General features: G+C 56.9%; 1 protein-coding gene across 1 annotated transcript in view; it reads right to left on the reverse strand.

Annotated features, from left to right (window-relative positions):
* UNC13A (unc-13 homolog A) overlaps positions 1 to 18,924 on the reverse strand; it is a 104,154-nt gene that overhangs the window by 71,358 nt on the left and 13,872 nt on the right. The window contains exons 2-7 of the mRNA XM_090028008.1: positions 5,847 to 5,876; positions 5,401 to 5,500; positions 3,068 to 3,185; positions 2,155 to 2,278; positions 1,381 to 1,454; positions 974 to 1,028 (exon numbers count right to left, since the gene is read on the reverse strand). Coding sequence (XP_089884134.1) covers positions 974 to 1,028; positions 1,381 to 1,454; positions 2,155 to 2,278; positions 3,068 to 3,185; positions 5,401 to 5,500; positions 5,847 to 5,876 — 501 coding nt within the window. The remainder of the gene's footprint in view (positions 1 to 973; positions 1,029 to 1,380; positions 1,455 to 2,154; positions 2,279 to 3,067; positions 3,186 to 5,400; positions 5,501 to 5,846; positions 5,877 to 18,924) is intronic.

An 18,924-nucleotide genomic window follows, 5' to 3' on the forward strand; every position in this document is an offset into this window, starting at 1 on the left:
CAGTGGGGCACACCAAGCGCTCTGCAGTGCCCCTGGCCTGGTGGGGCAGGGGCTTGCCCGATTCACCCCTCTGCACTCAGCCCTTCCAAGGCCCAGTTATGGGCTCTGCTCCACAGCTGGAGAAACCGAGGCAGTGAGGAAGGGAAGGGACCTGCCCAGCTTCTCTGCTGCAAAGCAGAAGCTTGAGAGGGAAACAGGCCCCCACTCTCCCTTTCTCCAGGGCCTGGCAGGGGCTCCGCGCTCTCCAGCCAGAGAGCCTGGGCAACACAGCTTCCCCCCCACCGTCAGTGGCCCAACCATTGCCTGCCCCCACTTGCCATCCTGCCCCACTCCCCCTGCCCCTGCAGGACTGACCCAAGGCTGGGACCCTGCCAAGGCAGAGGACTGAAGCAAAGGGAGAGAGAAAACACAGGCAGACGAAGGGAGGAAAATGGGAGCAGAGGGAGGGGAGGGAGAGAGGGAAGGGACCACGCATGTTGGAGGAGAGGGAATCACATCTCATGCCCCACTGGGGCCAGCGGTCCAGGTCGAGTCCCCGCATCCAAACATTATAAAGTGCCAGCCCAGGAGCCCTGCCACGCTAGGCATGCTTCACTGCTGCCGGCTACAAGGCAGTGAGATGCGGGCAAGTCTGGAGAGAGTGGGCCCAGGGCCTCGAGCTGTCCCAGTTTCAAGCATGGGACACAGGGGCTGTGCTGTGGGATGGGGGGCACCCCAAGCTGGGGTGCTGGGGCAGGGGGTGCAACTTGCTGTCATGCCTGCCCCACTCTATGCGAGGCCAAGCATGTTACACTGTGTCCTGGGGCACCACAGCCTCTACCCCCTGCTACCCCCATGGCCCCCTCCATGCTCCATCCTGCCCCCATGTTAAGGCATCTCAGGGGCCACAAGGGGCCCATGGCGCAGCTCTGCAGGAGCTGAAGAGGGTGGGAGGCTGAGGCCTTGCTGTGAGCAGGGGCAGACTGGTACTTACAGCACTGGGAGCCGTGCACGGGGAGTGGCTTCTCCTGCTCCTCCTGGAAGGAGTACTGGGGAGAGGACAGAGAGCGAGGGTCATGGCCATCCCCAAGGTTGCCCTGGTCCTACTGAGGACCTCTCAGCATCAGGGAAGGGTTTCCAGGCCCCTTCCCTTCTCGGAGCTGCACAGTGCCCAGTGCAGGGCAGAAGGGCTCTTGGTGGGCTCGGGACATTCCTGTTTCCTGCCCCGTCTCCCTCCTTTAGCTCTGGCAGGTGCACTCAGCCATGCCATCCTCCACCTGGGGCCACTGCAGCACGTGCCACCCAGGCCAGCGGGAACCCCCCAAGGCTGCCGGTTTGGCCAAGGAGATGCACTCAGGCTCGGGCGATGGTGGGGGGAGCCAGGCCCCAGCACTGACTTACATCATCCTGGTCCCTCATCGCATTCAACTGCTCTAGCTTCTTGGCCCAGTACCTGGCCTCCTCCTCGGGGATGTCTGGAAGGCAAAAAAGGCTCTGCCATCAGCCCTTAGTGTCTCTGCAGCTTGCCCCCTTCCCTCTCAACACAGGCTTGCTGCTGCCAGATGCACAGACGCAGAGCACAGCTCTTGGGCGGGGGGCACATGGCCCCTAGCTGGGGGCCAGGGAAGTGCGAGGTGGGGGAGAGATGGGGGGCGGTTGGCAAGGCAGGGAGGAGAGGATGAGTCAGAGGTACCTGCCCACCTTCCTAGGGAGAGCCCCTGGAGGAAACCCAACGGGGAGAGGGGAAAGCAGGGGACGGGAGAAGGAACAGCTGTCCCGTGGGCTGCTGGTGACGGGCCGTGACAGGCGGTGGCAGTCCTCACCACAGCGAGCAGTGAGCCATTGCATTGATGGTGATCAAGCAATAGTGGCCCGAGGGCGGAGGAAGCCCTTCCCTGGCTCAGGAGCCCTGAGGGAAGGGAGGAGAGCTGGGGAGCCCAAGCCCTGGGAGGGAAAAGAGAGGGGCACGGGGGGGGAAGAGGATTGTCCCCATGGGAGTGGATTCTGTGACAAGGCCCCTCCACGCTCGCCGCAGCCCCCTGCTATTCCAGCCTGGTGTCCTGACCCGGTCAGCGCCCCTCAGCTCCCACCCACCCCCACCGCTGCGTTCCCACTTTTGGGCACCCGCTGAGCTCTGCCAGGGCCCCTCATCTGTACATCCAGGGCAGCACGTACCAAGCGGCAGCTCGAAGCGGGTGTCCAGGAGGATGCGGTGGAAGGTGGGGTCCTTGGTGCCAGAGATCTCGTTGTCGGTCATGATGACCTGAGAGTCCAGGGTGAGCCATTCCCCAGGGCCCTCCTGCAGGGAGAGCGCCGGCAGTCAGCAAAGAGGCTTGCTCAGGGCAGGGTGCTCCCCAAGGCCAGGCACCATGCTAGCAGTGCCGTTTAGTGAGCCCCAGGCAATCGGCAGGCCCAGGTGCAGATGGAGTCGGCTGCCACATCTCCCTTGGCCATCAATCCTACATGTCCAGGTAGCCAGTACCAGAAAGAGGCAGAGACATCCTGCCCACCTGGGAGTCCGCCCAGGCTGGGCAGCAGAAGCAGAGTGAGGCTGGTCTCTGCTGATCATCGCCTCTCCCTGGGCTGTACTGGGAGTGGCCACATGGAGCTGATCTCCCCCAGGCTGGGCTTGGCTTGGCTGGGAAGCGCCCTCTCCCCCCTCTACTGACACCGAGAAAGAGCAACAGGTCTGAAAACCCACCGAACCACGAGGACAGGGGCTGTCCTTGACCCTGGGGCACTCTGCTGCTTTGGGTATTACTACCACCGTCCTCTATGCCTAGCTCCACAGAGTGGCGCAGCTAAGCCTCACTGCCCCCATGGGTACTGAGGAAGTCTGTGATGAGTGGGGAAACTCAAGCACAAGGGGGACAGTGATATCCCAAGGACAAGCAGCAAGTCCATGACAGAGCCAGGGACCAAATCCTGGAGTCCTGAGTTGCATCAGACCCTCCTTTCCATCCATGGCCCCAGTGTCTGGCCAGCCCCGGTGCCCATGGCTCATGGGACATCCTGGCTGGGCTCCCAAGGACCGATGCGAGGCACTTTCCCCAACACTTGCGAGCTGGTGGGGCGACTGTGCACCTACCTCATTGGACTGCCGGATGGTCCTCAAGGGGATCCATACGGTGCCCACCATGGTGTCCCAGATCAGCCCCTTGTTCCACACTTCCACCGTCAGCCCCAAGTCCAGGCGGTTGATCTCGCTGGAAGAGAAAGCAGAGCAGTCACACAACAGCCAGCGCTGGCCCCAGCTTGCTCCCTGCATCCCCATGGGGGCTCCAGCAACGTGCGCCACGTCACGAGTGACTGGTGCCTCCTGAATCTGGGGGGGCACCTGCAGAAGCCATTGCCTGTGGCAGCCCTGCCAGGGGGAGCACCAGCCCTGCTGACAGCATTGGTGTCACCTGCTGGGGGGGCACTGGCCCAGTCAGGGAGGGCACATGCACCCCTGTGCACCTCCTACTAGTCACCTATGCCCCACGTGGGCCTGAGACCGCTCCACTGGTTCCCCCAACAGGCAGCCTTCCTGCCCTGCTCCCATAGCATGAGGATTGTTTTCGCCTAGGTGGTTTTACAAACCTGCCAGGGGAGATCCCCTTCTCCCTAGCCTTGAACAACTTGATGCAGTTGACGGTGGAGACCTGTTCACGGCACTGTGGGTGGGCACCCCATGAGAGTCTACTATAGTCTCCCTGTGGAGGATCTCAGCTACACGATGTATAGTGATGGGGGATTGATCTTGGGCTTTCCCTTTAGCTTGATCCTTTGGCTTTTTGGCTAGGGGCAAGCAAGACTGTGGCGCATGAACCCCGAGACCTTTGGGATTGGGACCTGCATGTAGGATCCGTCATGGATTTGGGAGTATCTGAACCACCAGACCGAAGAGTCTGGGAGGAGGAGACTTGCCAGGGATCGCGCCACAGATGTGAACAATTGAGCTCTGCTCAGTTGATAGAATTTAAAACTGATTTGGCTGATTCGGCCTGAGGCATGAAATTTTAAAAAAAAATAGTGCCTCCACAGCAGTCAGAGCAAGCCGGGACTGGAGCATCTTGGAGCTCCCCTGACGCCCACGTTCCCATCTGTGCCGGGCTGCAGGAAGAACAGGACAGACCAGCCTGATGGGAGGGTCCCCCTGGCTGGAGCTCGGCGCTGGGAGTTGTGTTTGTGCTAATTTGTGGCTACAGGACCAGTCTCAGAGCCAGCCCCAGCCCGGTGCCTCTATCGCTCTGTCTCTGAGCTGTGAATTTCGCACGCTGCTCGCGCGTTCCCCTCGCAGGGGCGTAGGATGCAGGAGCCTTCCTCCAGCAGATGACATCCATTTTAAGCGCAGACAAATTTGGAGCCTCAAATGACTCATCACTTGTCACTTCAATCTCGCAGCAGAGCACTCGGGCCAGAGTGGTGGCATCAGCTGAGCTACATGACTTACAGCTGCGGCAGTTCTGCTGCAGGCCGGGGCTTCAGGGTTTGACCCCCACCCATCTCGCCAGCATTGCATGCTCGGGGCAACCGGGAGGTGCAAACTCCTGTCCCTGCAGTGTGCTGTCCCCATGCTCCATTGTCTCCCACCCTGCCAGCTGGAGTCCTCCAGGACCTTGTCTTGGGAATCAAGAGGTCCCTTGTTCCTCGGGACCCACCTCTCTGCCTGGCCCTGGTCCCTCTTGGGCTGCGTGGCAGCAATTTTCTCTACCATAGCGTGGAGGATAGCGGTCCCCCTACCCCTCCATTCCAGTCCCCAGGGCTCCCTCTGCAAAACCAGCATCCACCAGGCCTCCCCCTTGCTCCCCCACCCCCAGTGGCAGCTGGGTGTCTCAGCCAGGTGGAGTACAGCGACCTTGGGTCTGCCTGGTACCTGGCAAGACTGAGGGCTAGGGATGCCTTGATGCCTTGGCAAAGCCTCACTCCTCTCTCTACCCAGTGACAGGCGCCACGGCTGGGAGGTGTGATGGCCCTGTCACTGCAGGTCGAAGCCCTTTAAGTGCCTCTGGGGGGGGCTTAGAGACATCCCAGCCCCTCAGGCACCCCTCATGAAGCCTCTGCTAGGGCCCATGAGACAGTAGTGCCAGCAGGAGGAAGGAAGGCTGTGAACCTGTCTGCTCAGCATGGACCAGGGGGATACCATATGGTGTCACACAGGGGATATGGGTCCAGCCCCTGGCCACAGTGCAGGGACCTGAGCAGGGACCCTTCAATACAAGGAACAGTACCCTTGAATACTCTGGCTCTGCCTGAGCCCTGGGGGGATCCAGGACACAGGCCCCTGACATCCCAGTCTGTTCAGCCTGTTCCCAGCCCACACTCACTGTGAAGCTTACGTGACCCGTGGGGCTTCTCAGAGATACCCTCTGCCCCAGGAGAGAGAGCCTGGCCCTGCCCGCCTGCCCTGCAGCCCCCTGGGTGGTGGGAAGCACTCACAACATGAAGTCCTGCTCCCAGCACGGCAGGTTCCCGCGCACGGCGATGGTCGTGCTCTTGACATTCTGCACCTTCAGCGTCGCGTAGGTGTTGAACTTCTCTGCAGAGAAAGGGGCAGAGGTGACCGGGGGTGAAAGCCCCCTCCCCATACATGCAGCAAAGCAGGGCAGCACACACTGCCTGCCCCAGCCTGGAGAGCCCCGTGGGCTCTTCCCACCCAGCAGGGGCTCCCCTCAAACCTATTCCCAGAGGCACCAGGCTCTCCCTGGACTGCCTGCAGCTGCCTTTTGCTATAGCAAACCTAAAGATGGCCCCAGGCGCTCCTTCTCAAAGGGCCAGAGCAAGGTGGCCAGGAAAACCAAGCCCCCTAGACAGGAGCCTGGGCTGGGTGGGAGAAGCCCATTCTGCATCATGCACCTGACAGGGGAGATAAGGGAGCTACTCACCTTGGGGCCCATCAAACTTGGCTTTTTTAACTGAAAACAGAGAGAGAACAAAGCGTGTTAGTAGCTAGACCGAGAGACACATGGAAGCACCCAGTCAAGAGCTAACGTCCCTCTTCTCTGCCTCTTCCCACAATCCGCCTTCTCCGCACCTTGCTGGCTAGCTCAGCCCCCGCACACAGCCGGCTAGCTCAGCCCCCGCACACAGCCACTTGCTGGTGAGCTCTGACCTGCCGGGGAACCGCCCGTGCCAGAGCCCGGGGCACCCATTCTTCCTCCCTGCCACCGTCACGTGCACACAGGGCCATTTCTGCTCAGCCTGGAGGGGCAGTTTGGTCAAGGGACAAGTCCACAGTCACGGTGACAACTCGGAGGTCTGGTCCATCTGCCCTGTCTCAGAAACCCAGACGGTGTGGATGCTCAGGTCTGAATCTCAAAGCCCAGGAACCCCCAGATCGGAGCACCCTAGAACTGGGGCTGGATTGAAACCTTGGCTCCAGAATATGCCACCGAGGCAGAATGACACCTGCTTCCCACTGACAAGCACCACCGGGGAACACAGCAACCGCTCCCTCCCACCCCCAGGCCCTCTGCTCTCCTGTGAGCCCAACAGACGCTCTCGGATCCAGGGGCCTACATGTTGGTGGGTGAAGGCATGCCCGACCTGCCCAAACCTGGACCTCCTTGAACGTCTGCTTTACATAACCTTGTTACCAGGCTGGGCTGCAACGTCAGCCCTCTGATCGTTGCCCCTCGCACAGGCCCACCCTGGTTTCCCGTCCTAGCACTGGCATTGCCCCAGCTCCACTGCCTTAGTTCCCAGCCATGCAGCTTTTACCCACAATGCTTTCCACAAACAACTTGACATTACAACTACAAGCGTCTGGCAGTTGCAGAGGCGCAGCCTAGTACAAAGCCCCAGGGTCTTCAAATATTTATCGTGCTGAGTTTGGGCATCGTGGGGAGGCTTCAGGCTGAGAGGGATTTCAGCTCTGCTTTGGATGTCTCGCTTTGCACGAGCACAGCGGTGGAGCCCTGAAGGGAGCGTGTAGAGTTGGCTGGCGGAGGGGGTGTGAGTTTGAGTGGGGGTTGATCTCAGAAGGGAATGTCCCACTAGGTCTGTATTTAGCAGGAGCTGAGATCTTGTCATGACATGCAGTGTTGCTGGATGGGATGCCCGAGAACCACTGTTCTCTACGGGAGCGGAGTAATTAATCAGTCATTCCCTCTCTCCTGTAGCACCTGTCATCCACTGAGATCAACATACCTAGGAGATGCTAATTAGGCTTTGCAAAACCTGATGAGATGTGCAAGTATTATTACACCCACGGCACAGGATGATGACGATGCTCTTACATAGCAGCACCTCTAGCAGCAGCTCCCAAACTGAGGGTCATCCCCACAAATGAGGTCACACTTATAAGTGTGGTCATCGGTGACACTGGCCTACAGGCTCCATTGAGTTGGGAGCTAAAAAAATGCATATGAAGAGACAGTTCCTGTCCTACAGAGCTTATGAGCTACATAGACCAGAAGGTGAGAGGGAAAACAGAGGTAAAGCGAGGAAAAATGACTTGACCAAGATCACACAGGTGATCGGTGGCAAAGCTAAGATTGGAACCCGGGTTTCTTGGCTTTATCCCCTGGACCACACAGTCCTTCTAAGGCACAGTAGATCTTAGTTACAGCTTTTGGTTTACGGATACGTTTTATAGCAGACACATTATTAATACACAGGCAGCCTCAACACACCCACACACCAATAATAACCTGACAACTCCCCCAGATCACATATCATATCTTTAGCTGACACAATTGATAGTTCACGTGCAGCACATGTCTAGTTAAAAAGTCCCATTTTTAAACAATTTTCCTCTGCCATCAATCAAAAATTAAATCTCAAGATCAAAGGAAACAGAGTCACCTACATAGTAACAATCCAGAAACCATTTTCTGGATGCTCCTGAACGGCATGTAGCTGTATGTCCTGGGATTTTCTTTTATGTGCATTATGCCTTTATTATACGTAACCTCTACAAATGCTCTAAAATGCTGAAAGTCATTGCTATTGTGTTCTGCCTCCTGCAGATTGTGGTAGGGAAGACGCACCCTGTGCTCTCCTTCTCTTGCGGAGATTTTACTTCTGTCCTTCCTTGTTCTGGTTTTTCCACCTCAGTCTCCCATAGCAATCCTTTCAAGACTTGTTCCAAGTTATACCTAGTAGAAATGTGCTTTGCTGTAAAGGAAGTAGGCCTAAAACATCTTCCCTGATTGATAAATCAGTGGGCGTCCTCACACAATATGGCTGAGCCCTGCTGCTACCAGTTGGCCTTTCTACTACCAGTTGCCGTGAGCAGGCTAAAACTGGGATTGGTTTGCTTCTACCACCACTTGCTCTTTTCCATTAACAAGCCTTAAAGAGCACCACTTGTGCTTTCGTATCATGGCTTCCCACAGGATCACACGCTTTCATTGCTCTGATTAGGCACTAACTCCCAGAGGCACCGCATACACAGTGAGGATGTGGTGGCAGGGGACTCAGGGGCCAAGTCAGTGCCCAGAGTGTGGCCTGTACTGAAGTCCACGCTATTGAGGCTCTGCTGCTATCAGCACTGAAGTGAGCAAGTTCAAACCACACTTTGAGATGCCCAGACTGTGTCCTCTGGCTGCAGCAAAGATTGGGCTCTAGTCATAGGTAAATCAGGGGTAACTGAGCTGGGGCTTTGGCTTTGCATTAGTACAGGAAGCTATATCCATATGGACCAGGGAATATCCCTCTCTGAGCCAGACACACAACATACCTACTCTGGGATAACTTCCTCTGGCTTTGACCGCTCAGTAAATTTACTCTGTAGCAAGGAGCTCTTCCAAGCTGCCTGTCCAGAGTACTCATGAATATGGCACGGGGAGCTGGTCTGCATTGAACAAACGACCACTTCAGAGTGAGACTGGCACTGCTAGAGGGCACATGCCACCTACACCACAGAAACCTGCCTTTGGGCCCCCTCCGAAGGGACCTGATGCCAGAGTTGAGCATTGCCTCTGGAGCTCATGCTCAGGGCTGTGCTCTCACTCCACTTCTCCAGAGCAAACCGCTAACGCCCAGGACTGAACATGTCGAGTATCCACTCCTTGTAAGGCAACAACATCTTTGGCCAAAACTCCCCTGGACTTCAATGGTGCTACTGCTGGTTTACACCGCAGTGAGAGGCAAAATGGACCCTTTGACAGGAGGCACAGCTCTGGGCACGTGAGAGGCATTAGCTTGGGCAGCAGCCCCCTCGGGGATGGAGAACAACTCCCATGGTCTGAGACACCTGGGGAGTACTGGCCAAAGCCCCGAGGCTGGGTGCTGGGGAGCAGCTAGCAGAGTGGGAAGGGGAACTGGGCTTTTCTGTCTGCAATGTTGTAAATGAGCCCATTTCCACTTGAGAAAGGCCCATCGTGGGGGTGGCTCTACTAATCCAACGCTATGCTGGCTGCGGGGGCACTAACAGCCAGCAGCCTTTTCTCTGGGGAGGTAGCATGGCCCCTGGCAAAGCAAAGAGCCTGGGCTGGCTTTTAAGTTGCTGAGTGAAAGGAGTTAGGAAAAGCTCTTATCAGTCTCCAGACAAGAGCACAGCTGCTGGGGTCACGCAGGGGTGGAGCAACAGTGCTGTCCGCGGGAGCCGAGCTTCAAACAAGGACACAGCTTCACTCGCCACTCAAAGGGAAAGGGCAAGGGGTAGCTGGCAGTTGCTGGAGCAGGCTTGGGCAGCCAGGGATGGTCCCAAAGGCTGGGCAGGCACTGATGGGCTGGAGATCAGCCTCAGGGAGGGGTGGGATGGGGGAGAGGATACAAGCAATGCTTCACAGCCAGCCTGCTGCTGCCTCAGCTGTCACTGTCTGCCCCGTCATCTCCTGCACCAGGGCCTGAGCTGGCACTCGCTAGCCCCTTTGCTGCAGTCCTCCCCCTGATCCTAATGGCTTCCTCCTCCTTCAGCACCCAGTGTGGGGCACAGCCCGGGGTGGCCATCACAGAGGACAGTCCGGTTGTCCCCTGTCCTCTATTGATATGAAACCAGATGCCTTTATGTCCTCTATTTTTCTCTTTGAGAGAAAAATAGAGGACATAAAGGCGTTGGGTTTTGCATCCATAGAGGACAGAGGACAGAGTAGCAGAAAACTGGAATGTCCTCTACGATGGCCATCCTAGTACAGCTCGGGGTGGCAGGAAGCCCCAAGTTGAGTGGACCTTCCCGAGTGATAAGCAGGCAGCAGATCCAGGCTGACCTGGGCAAGCTCAGCAAATGGGCAGGTGAGAACCTGATGGTGTTTAACACCGAAAAATGCAAGGTTCTCCACCTTGGGAGGAAAAACCTGCAGCATCCTTATAGGCTCGGCAGTGCTATGTTGGATAGCACTACAGAAGAAAGAGACTTGGGGGTCATCATTGACCACAAGATGAACATGAGCCTGCAATGAGATGCTGCGGCTAGTAAAGCGACCAAAACGCTGGCCTGCATCCATAGATGCTTCTCGAGCAAATCCTGGGACATCGTTCTCCCCTTGTACTGGGCCTTGGTGAGGCCGCAGCTGGAGTACTGCGTCCAGTTTTGGGCTCCACAATTCGAAAAGGATGTGGAGAAGCTTGAGAGAGTCCAGAGGAGAGCCACGCGCATGATCAGAGGTCAGGAAAACAGACCTTATGATGACAGGCTGAGAGCCACGGGACTCTTTAGCCTGGAAAAGCGCAGGCTCAGGGGTGATCTGATGGCCACCTATAAGTGTATCGGGGTGACCACCAGGATCTGGGGGAACGTCTGTTCACCAGAGCGCCCCAAGGGATGATGAGGTCGAACGGTCACAAACTCCTGCAAGACCGCTTCAGGCTGGACATAAGGAAGAATTTCTTTACTGTCCGAGCCCCCAAGGTCTGGAACAGCCTGCCACCAGTGGTGGTTCAAGCACCTACATTGAACACCTTTAAGAGTAAATTGGATGCTTATCTTGCTGGGATCCTATGACCCCAGCTGACTTCCTGCCCTTTGGGCAGGGGGCTGGACTCGATCTCCCGAAGTCCCTTCCAGCCCTGATGTCTATGAAATCTATGAAACCTCCCCGAGTGGGGCACCCTGTCACAGTGAAGGTGCATGTGTGGCTGCCCCCCAGATGCCAGGGAGGGAGGAAAGAGTTTCCCAGTGTTTTTATATGCAGGAGACCGAGGTGCAGAGGAAGAGAGCGGCACGTCCAAGCAGCAATGTGGCAGCAGAGCAGGCTGGGAGCCGCCAGGAGCCCTGCTGACTCCCACTCCATGACATTTGTGAGTCCATGAGGGACCTGGTTGGTTCAGCTCTGCAGGCACAGGGAGAGCAGGAGACAGTTTCCACCTTCTGGCATCTTTATCATGGAGACAAAGCTGCAGGACGCAGCCAGGCAAGGTGTGCATTGTGGTGTGAGCATCTCGGAGCAGAGATCCCTGTGAGCAGCTGAGACCAAGGCCACAGTGCACCCAAGGCCACAACAGGGAAGCCTGACCCCGAGCGCCTGTCAGATGGGATTCATCTCACCTCAGGGTCACATCCCATCTGTTTAGCGGCCAAGTGAGACGGGTCTTGCCTTGACGAGGTCTCAACTCCCTCCTGCACTGTCTGCTGCTACGACTGTCTGGAGAAGCTGCGCCCTTCCAAGCAGCATGGAGTAACCCCAGGACGAGCCTAGCAAGCCTCTCGCTGGCCCAACGTCATTGACTCCAAGCAAGATGCTCCCAATTTCCTCAAGCCAGGTCAGACCCAGAGGGGTGCAGTGCTGCTCTCAATCCCTCCCCTTTCACCACCTGGATGCCTCAATCACCAGACACATGCAGTGAACTCTCTGCCACCACCACACCATCCGGGATCAGCTACTGGGGACAACTGACCCTCAATCTCATATAGTTTAAGGAGGAAGGAGTTCAGCAGTGACCTTTGTGGCGGGCCAGTAGGGGGCGCTCCTGCATTGAGCCGCCCACCTCCCTGCGCCCCACCACCCTCCAGACTCCGAATGCCTCCCTAGGGGCACCTTATGCTTGGCCGACCCCTCTCCCAGAGCACACTCGCTAGTCTGGGGGTAACTTCGCCGCCACCACCCCGAGAAGGGACTGTCTCGGCCCTGTGTCCTCGGGGAAACACAGGCCTAATAGTCCAATGGGTATTTGACCCGGTACAGGCACTTGGGGCACTTCCCCAAGTCAAGGGGGCAAAAAGTAAAGTCTCCCTTAGTCCGCAGACCTAAGGGGTCTCTTAGGCATAATTTAGACCCACCCCTCAATAAGTCTCCCACACCCGCCAAAAAAGAGAACTTTATTGATTACAGGGGGTAGGGTAAACTAGGGTACAGGGTTGAGCAATATCTTAGAAATCCTAAAGAGCAAACAGTGTGGCTGAGGTAGCCTTTTGATTACGCATCTGTGTTACTGCCAGCTAGATATCTAATCCGATTGAGTAGCTGACTCACACGCATCTGCCAGAGTTCTTCCGTTTCCCCTCTGGAGTCGTGGGGTGAGAGAGAGCTCGGTCCCGATGGCAAGGCTCCTCTGTCTCCCCTGCTTTGCTGCTGCTTCCCCTCATGGCCGAAGAGAGCAAGAGCCTCCTCCCCCTCCCAACCTATATAGCCCCCGTGACCTCATTCACCTGGTCCAGTGGAGGTCAGCCCCAGTTGGCTGTCAGCCAACCAATTCGAAATACATCACCTGTCACCAGGCAGATTCCAGCTCCCCAGGTAGAAACCCCCCACCCAGGTGATTGATGCAAGTCAGGCAGGCAGAGGGAGCAGGTTTCCCCCCTCCCTCAGGACTGCAGCCAGTTCAAGTTACCAAAAGAGACCGGCCAGGGTGCGGTCCCCTCCGTGCTGACCCACCCTAATCAAATGGTTGCTGCTCAGAGATTTTAGTCACAGTGTCACAGGGCAGAGATTTTGGGGAGAAACAAAGTGGCTTTCTGCCACAACCTTTAGCTGTGCTGGGCTGGACCCATCCTTCCTGCTGCGGGGTCTGCTCGAGACAGACTAAGACAACCACAGCCTTGCTGCTTCGTGGAGGGGCCAGCCCACAGGAGAAGTTCGGAGGACTGCATCGTGGGGGCCTCCAAGGAGCACCCCGTGGCAGGAGCTGAATCCACACCTCCTCACTCTGCTGCTGTCATGTCAGCTGTGTCCCCCTTCGACACTGGCTGGCACCGAGGGCTAAGTCACCTTCCCCAGGCAGTGGTTTCTGTTCCTGGAAACCACTGTTCCTGCTCTGATTGGCAGAGATTGTGAATTAGCCTCAGAGACATCACTCTTCCCCTCTGTTAGGGCACAGAATAAATTCCTCGAGAGACTCTGGATAACGGCAGAGTTCCCCGCCCAGCTCCACCTTTTTCCATTACTTGGACTCTCTACTGTGGCTCCTTCCCTGGGGTAAATTGCCACCGTCACTGCAGCAGCACCCATTTACACCCACCAAGACTCTAGCCCATGGGCGGCCAGACCACTTCTCTCCCCGACAACCAGCTCTTTCAGCTCCCAGGGCTTGAATCTGGGGCTCTCAGCTTGTTGGCCCAAAGTTCATCAAAGGCACATTGGTGTAAATCGGGAGTTGCACAGCAGTACAACTGGAGCATGAGGGCAGCCAGATGCTGAGTCTTACAACTCTGCACAGCTAAGAACATTTTTACACCTTTCCTGGCCCCTTTAACATCCTGGTCTCACACCATTTCTATACCAGTGTGCAATTCCAGTGCAGTGACTCCTAAGGTGCTGGAGTCACTAGGGTCAAAGGGAGGTCCCGTCACCCCATGCAGACCTGCATTGCTCTCTTCTTCAGGGCTCCCTTGGGTGCTCTGCTGTGCCCACAGGCAACCAAGTTCCAACCTCCATCCCTCGAGCCATGCTGGCCCAACACCAGCAAAGAACAGGCTCCAAGGGGCAGTGGTGTCCCAGCCAGCATCTCCTGCACTGCTGACTGCTCCCGGGCTTTCCCAGCTAGCTTGGGCTTGTTGGGGCAAGCAGGATGAGAATCAGGTCCAGAACACGGCTAGGATTGCTCTCTCAGAGCCACAATGCAGCCACTTGGGGGTGGACATGTAGCCCCTGCCCTCGCCTGAGACACAGAGTCACCCCACAGGGGGAAGTGAAGAACTTCCCTGCTGAAAGGAAACGGGGGCCCTGAGGTGCGCAGAATGCAGTCACGGCTGCTCCAGCGGGTCCTGTAGTCTGTGCTGAGCGCCTTCTGGCCCCCAAACTGGCCAATTTGAACCCAGGCAGGGTATCTACTCTACTCTGCAGGTGCTGTCTGGAATATCTTGCAGTGGCACCAACAAGGTGCCCCTGGGCACAGTCAGGCTGAGCGAGAGGGGCTCCCGGCAGCCTAGACAAGGGAAGGATCATCAGCCCCCTTTTTACAGAAGGATGCTGAGGAGCAGAGAAATTAGAGGGGCAAACTCCCTGCAGAGCCCAGCCAGGGACAGCTGGGTTATGGCAGCAGGACAAGATTTTCAAGACAGGCTCAGGGCTGGATTTTCCAAAGAGCATCAGCTTACTGAGCCACCGGCCACCCCTGGAGCTGGGGATGGGGGTTGCAAGGGGTGGGCCTATCACTCCTGACTCTCAAGCTGCTGCCTTAAGGAAAGCTGTAGTGGACAGCTAAATTGAGATTCAGGAAACCTAGGCTCTTTTCCCTCTTTGTGCCTCAGTTTCCCCCCTCTGCGGAGTGAGAATGAGAATCCAGAGCTCTTAAATCAACCCATAGATTATGACTAACCACAGGTGCCCCTTCCCCTCCTCTGAGCCTGCCTGGGCTGCGGCATCCGCTTTGCAGGCTGCTTGCTGTCAGCTGCCATGGGGAGATCACAGCAAGCAGGGACAGCTTGCAGCCAAGTCAGAGCAGCTGGTTTTGGGGGCTCAGGACTGAGGCTGCTCTTTAACTCTTCTGCAAAGCTCTTAAGTCTCTAAGCCCTGTTATGGGTTGATCTGCTGCCAGGGCTCCTTTGTTTTCATATACTCAAGCTGCTCCTGAATTATACACACACCAGAGTTAAAAAACACCCCCTCCCAAAGGGGTTCATCGCTGCTCCATTCACCAGGCAGGCTGGGAAACATGCTCCAAGTGCAGCCCCATGATGAGTCCCTCACAGATTACTCCTCTTAATTGAAGATTTACCAACCTTTTTAAAGCCAGGCCCTTGGGAAGGCTCCAGAGCTGAGGAGCCTACTACAGAGGGCTGTGCCCCAGGGGCCCTGCAGGGCTCAGCCTTTCTAAATGGCTCAATCCCCTCTTCCCAGGTAGGAGGGACCAGGAGGAGCAGCCCCTGGGGCTGGAGGGAATGAGTTGATGGGTCTCACCTGCTCTCCAGGATGCCGTCTATGGCAACCCAGCTGCAGCTGCATCCCTGCCTCCTCAGGCCTTCAGGCTGTTTGGGGTCCCAGGCTCATCCCACCCTATGGCTGTGATGCTCTAGCACAGTGGGTCTCACCCTTTCAAGACTCAAAGCGCCCTCCAGATTTTGAGCAAATTGAGTGGTGCCCCATTTCAGCAACTAAGGCACTTATTACAGTGCTCACCTCCTAGCAGAGGGCCCAGCAGCAAGGGTGGAGGAATGGCCAGGAGGGTTGAGCCTGGGCCCATGCTTATCTCCTCATACCTCACTGCAGCTGTACCTGGGTTGAGAATCACTGCAAGTCCTGAAAGGGCAGCAGTACTGGGCCATCCCTCCAAATGCATTCCCTGGCTGTTAAAGCCATCCTGGAGCCAATGCTATGGAGCTGAGGTTTTGCACAAGTTGATTTTTTTGCACCAGATCAGCCCAGGGATCTCGTTAACCCTGGGGACTGGATCCTCTGGGCTGGCTCAGGGCATGCTCATACAGCTTCAGGTCTTGCAAGTGCACTCATCTCCTGGGGAGTGATGCACTTTTGTGGGGCTCCTATCTGGGTAAAAGTCATGAACCCCCTGCCAATGGCACTCTGCAGGTCCTCTCATATGGGACAGGCAGTAGGATGTGGGGGATAGAGGGTCACAATGATGGCTGACCTCAGGAGCATCCCTGAGGTGGTCAGCTCAAACACCCCGGGAGCCAGGAATTGCTGGAAGACCCTGGCCTGTGCAGGCAGCCTTCCCACAGCCTCTGGTGTGCACGTGATCTGATGTGAGCTTTTGTTACACGGCTACATGCTGTTTTTCTTCTACTGGGAGTCAAGCCTGGTCTAGGGCTGGGAACTGCACAGCCAACATCCAGGCCATCCCTGCTGGGGCACATGCACAGCCTGAACCCAAGATCTGTGAAGCTAAAAACACAAGCCTCTAGACCGGAGCTACTGGGCTGGGCAGGCCACAGACCCCTACAGCTTTAGCTTGCTCTGGCCACAGGAGGGGGACAACGTCCCATGGAAAACTGGACTTACTGCATCCAAAAGCCAGCAGGCAAAGTGGAAATGCATGAATTTGCCGCCTGAGGGGGCTGGCTAGGCCTGAAGGGGTCTGCTTTGCCCTCTGCTTGTTTGGCTGCAAAACGGTGGAGGGGCAGTCACTTCCCAGGAGGGAGTCTTTGGTTAATAAGGGCTGTGAAATGCAGAGAGCTACTGGGATCAAAACCTTGGGGGCTGCAGCTTGTTCCCTGAAGCAGGGGTGGTGTTGATGGGCTACAGGGCCTCCAGGAAGGAGGAATTTCCCAGGGTAGAGCAGAAGCATTGTGCCCCTGGAGCAAACAGAGGCAGGGCACCAGCTTCCCTGGGCATTGGCAGGGCTGGGCTCAGTGCCTGCTGCAGCGCCTGGTTTCAGATGATGAAGTGTCTCTAACTAGGCTTTCCAGCTGGCAGGGGGCAAAATAATGAGCCAGTTCAGGGAGAGGGATTTCTGCTTTTAAAAAGGGGGAGAGAGGGAGAGAAAGTGAGCTGACTATCCTTGAAAGGGACCAAAATAGCCCTCTGCAAAACCAATGGGCATGTCAGTTATGAGACGTGCAGATATGCAGGAGCTCATCATGGGCTGGCACGTGGGAGTGGGGGGCAGGGCAGGGGGAAACTGGCTGCTCCTTAGCCTCCCTCAGCAGGCCAGGACAGGGCACAGGTTCCCCGTGGAGCAGCCAGGTAACCACACAAGGGGGCCAGGGGGGTTTCCTCATACTAGAGAGGCTACATCAGTAGCAAAGCCGTCTCCCCGCTTTACTGCCTCCTGCATTACACATCATGCCCTTGGGTGGGTTATTATGGCCACCTCCATTTTACCCAAGGGGAAACTGAGGCAGTGAGTGATTAAGTGACTGCCCCGTGTCCATGCAGAGCCACAGGACTTCTCACTCCACCCCTGCAACCTGACCACCAGGCAGGCAGGACCAGCAATGCCTTCAGCACTGCACCTGGGACATCCATCGTCCTCCTGCTCCAGGGCCAGCGATGCCCACCTCCCGGGACCCAGCCCTCCCTGTCAGAGGGAAGGAGATCACCCCCTCCCTTGCATTTCCCAACAGATGGGCTGTGACAGCTGCAGGAAGCAGAGGTCGAGCCATGTCATTTGCCCCAGCAACCTGATTCAGGAACAGTACCGGATTCACTCCATTTGTGTGGGGCCACACTGACATCTAGCCTTTCCCTTTAAAGTTGAGGGCACTGCTGCCAGGGAGTGGGGAGAAGAGTCTGTCACCAAAGGGTTAAAAGGAGGCCCCATCCCAGGGTGCTGCATGGCCAGTGCAGAAGGCTTAGGCTTGGCTTAGGCCACTGATCAAGAAACCGCCCCAGTGCCAGTGCCAGTGCCCATGCCAGCTCCTCTCCCCCTTCCCCTCCCGCCCCCCCCACACAACTGAAGTTAAACCAGGGCCTCATTAATCTAGACAGGGAGGTCCCCAGCTGGGAGGATTACCCCAACAGCCCCAGTCAAAGCAAAGCCCCTGCACAGCCCCAGCACTGGCAGTGGGGCCAGGCCACAGGTGGACAGGGCAGCAGACCCATGTCACACCCTGTTGTAGGCAAGCAGCCAGCCCATCCGTACACCCCCCTGCTCCCTGCCCAGGATAGACAAGGCCCAGTTAGGAGCTTCCCAAGGAAGGCCCCTTGCAAGTGGGCCTTGGTCTAATCCATGCCCCAGCTTTATGTATTGTTTAATAAAGTGAAAAGCAATAGGGAGGCCGGGCTGTTCTCTGTGTCTGTGCCCAGTCAGGGGCTGGCCACACAGTGCACTCCCATCAAACAAGGGGGCCGCCCCAGGGGCAGGGTGCCAGTACCTGTGTGCACCTTGCGGGCACTTCCTCATCACACATGGAGCCTTTTTAAACATTTATGCATCATCTGCAATTCTCCTACTCCTGCCCCAGATACTCCGCCATGCGCAGGCCTCAGCAGTGAAGCCAGAGGGGGAGGGAGCTCTCCATGGGCTCAGTGGGCGCCGAGTGCTGTGGAAGGTCTGGCCACTTCCCTCGGGTGCCTATGTGGGAGCTGTGATCATCTGACATCCTGCCATGTGGCATGGGAGGGTGTGCACAAGGACAGGACCTCTGCAAAAGGCCATGCAGAGGCTGGGCCAGGAGGTGGCTACATCTGCTCATGCCTGAGAGTAAGTGCTGGAAAAAGCTAGGAGGGGAGCAGCCCTCTCACATAGCCCAATAGCCCGTTGGCTCAGGCACTCACCAAGGGAGCAAAACCCCAGGTTTGAGGCCTTCTACCCAACACAGGCTTGAACCTGCAGCCCTCTGACCTCCTGGCATTTCAGGTGTTCAGTCACTTGGGTCCTCTCTTCCTGGTCCCTGCTGTTCCCATTGAGAATCAGCCCATTGAGAGGTAGGGTTGGAAGGGAAGTCCAACCTCTTAGTAAAACTACCATCAGCCCTGACACAACATAAGACCTAACACCCTGACCAGCCCCAGGTAAAGCAGGGGAGCCAAGGCAGACAGTATCCTGTTTGTGTAAAAGGTTGTTGCTATATGCTCAAGAGATCCCAGGCAGAGGGCCACATCCCCTGCTAGAGACAAAGGCAACCCCTTCCCCCAGCCTAGCCCATACCAATCTGACCACGGGCAAAATTCCTTCCTGACCTGAAATACGGTGATTGGACTGACCCTGAGTGGAGGCCAAGACCCTCTAGCCAGGATCCTG

This window comes from Crocodylus siamensis, chromosome 14, assembly GCF_052110815.1.
Source record: "Crocodylus siamensis isolate JL-2025a chromosome 14, ASM5211081v1, whole genome shotgun sequence".
Classification (NCBI taxonomy): Eukaryota; Metazoa; Chordata; order Crocodylia; family Crocodylidae; genus Crocodylus; species Crocodylus siamensis.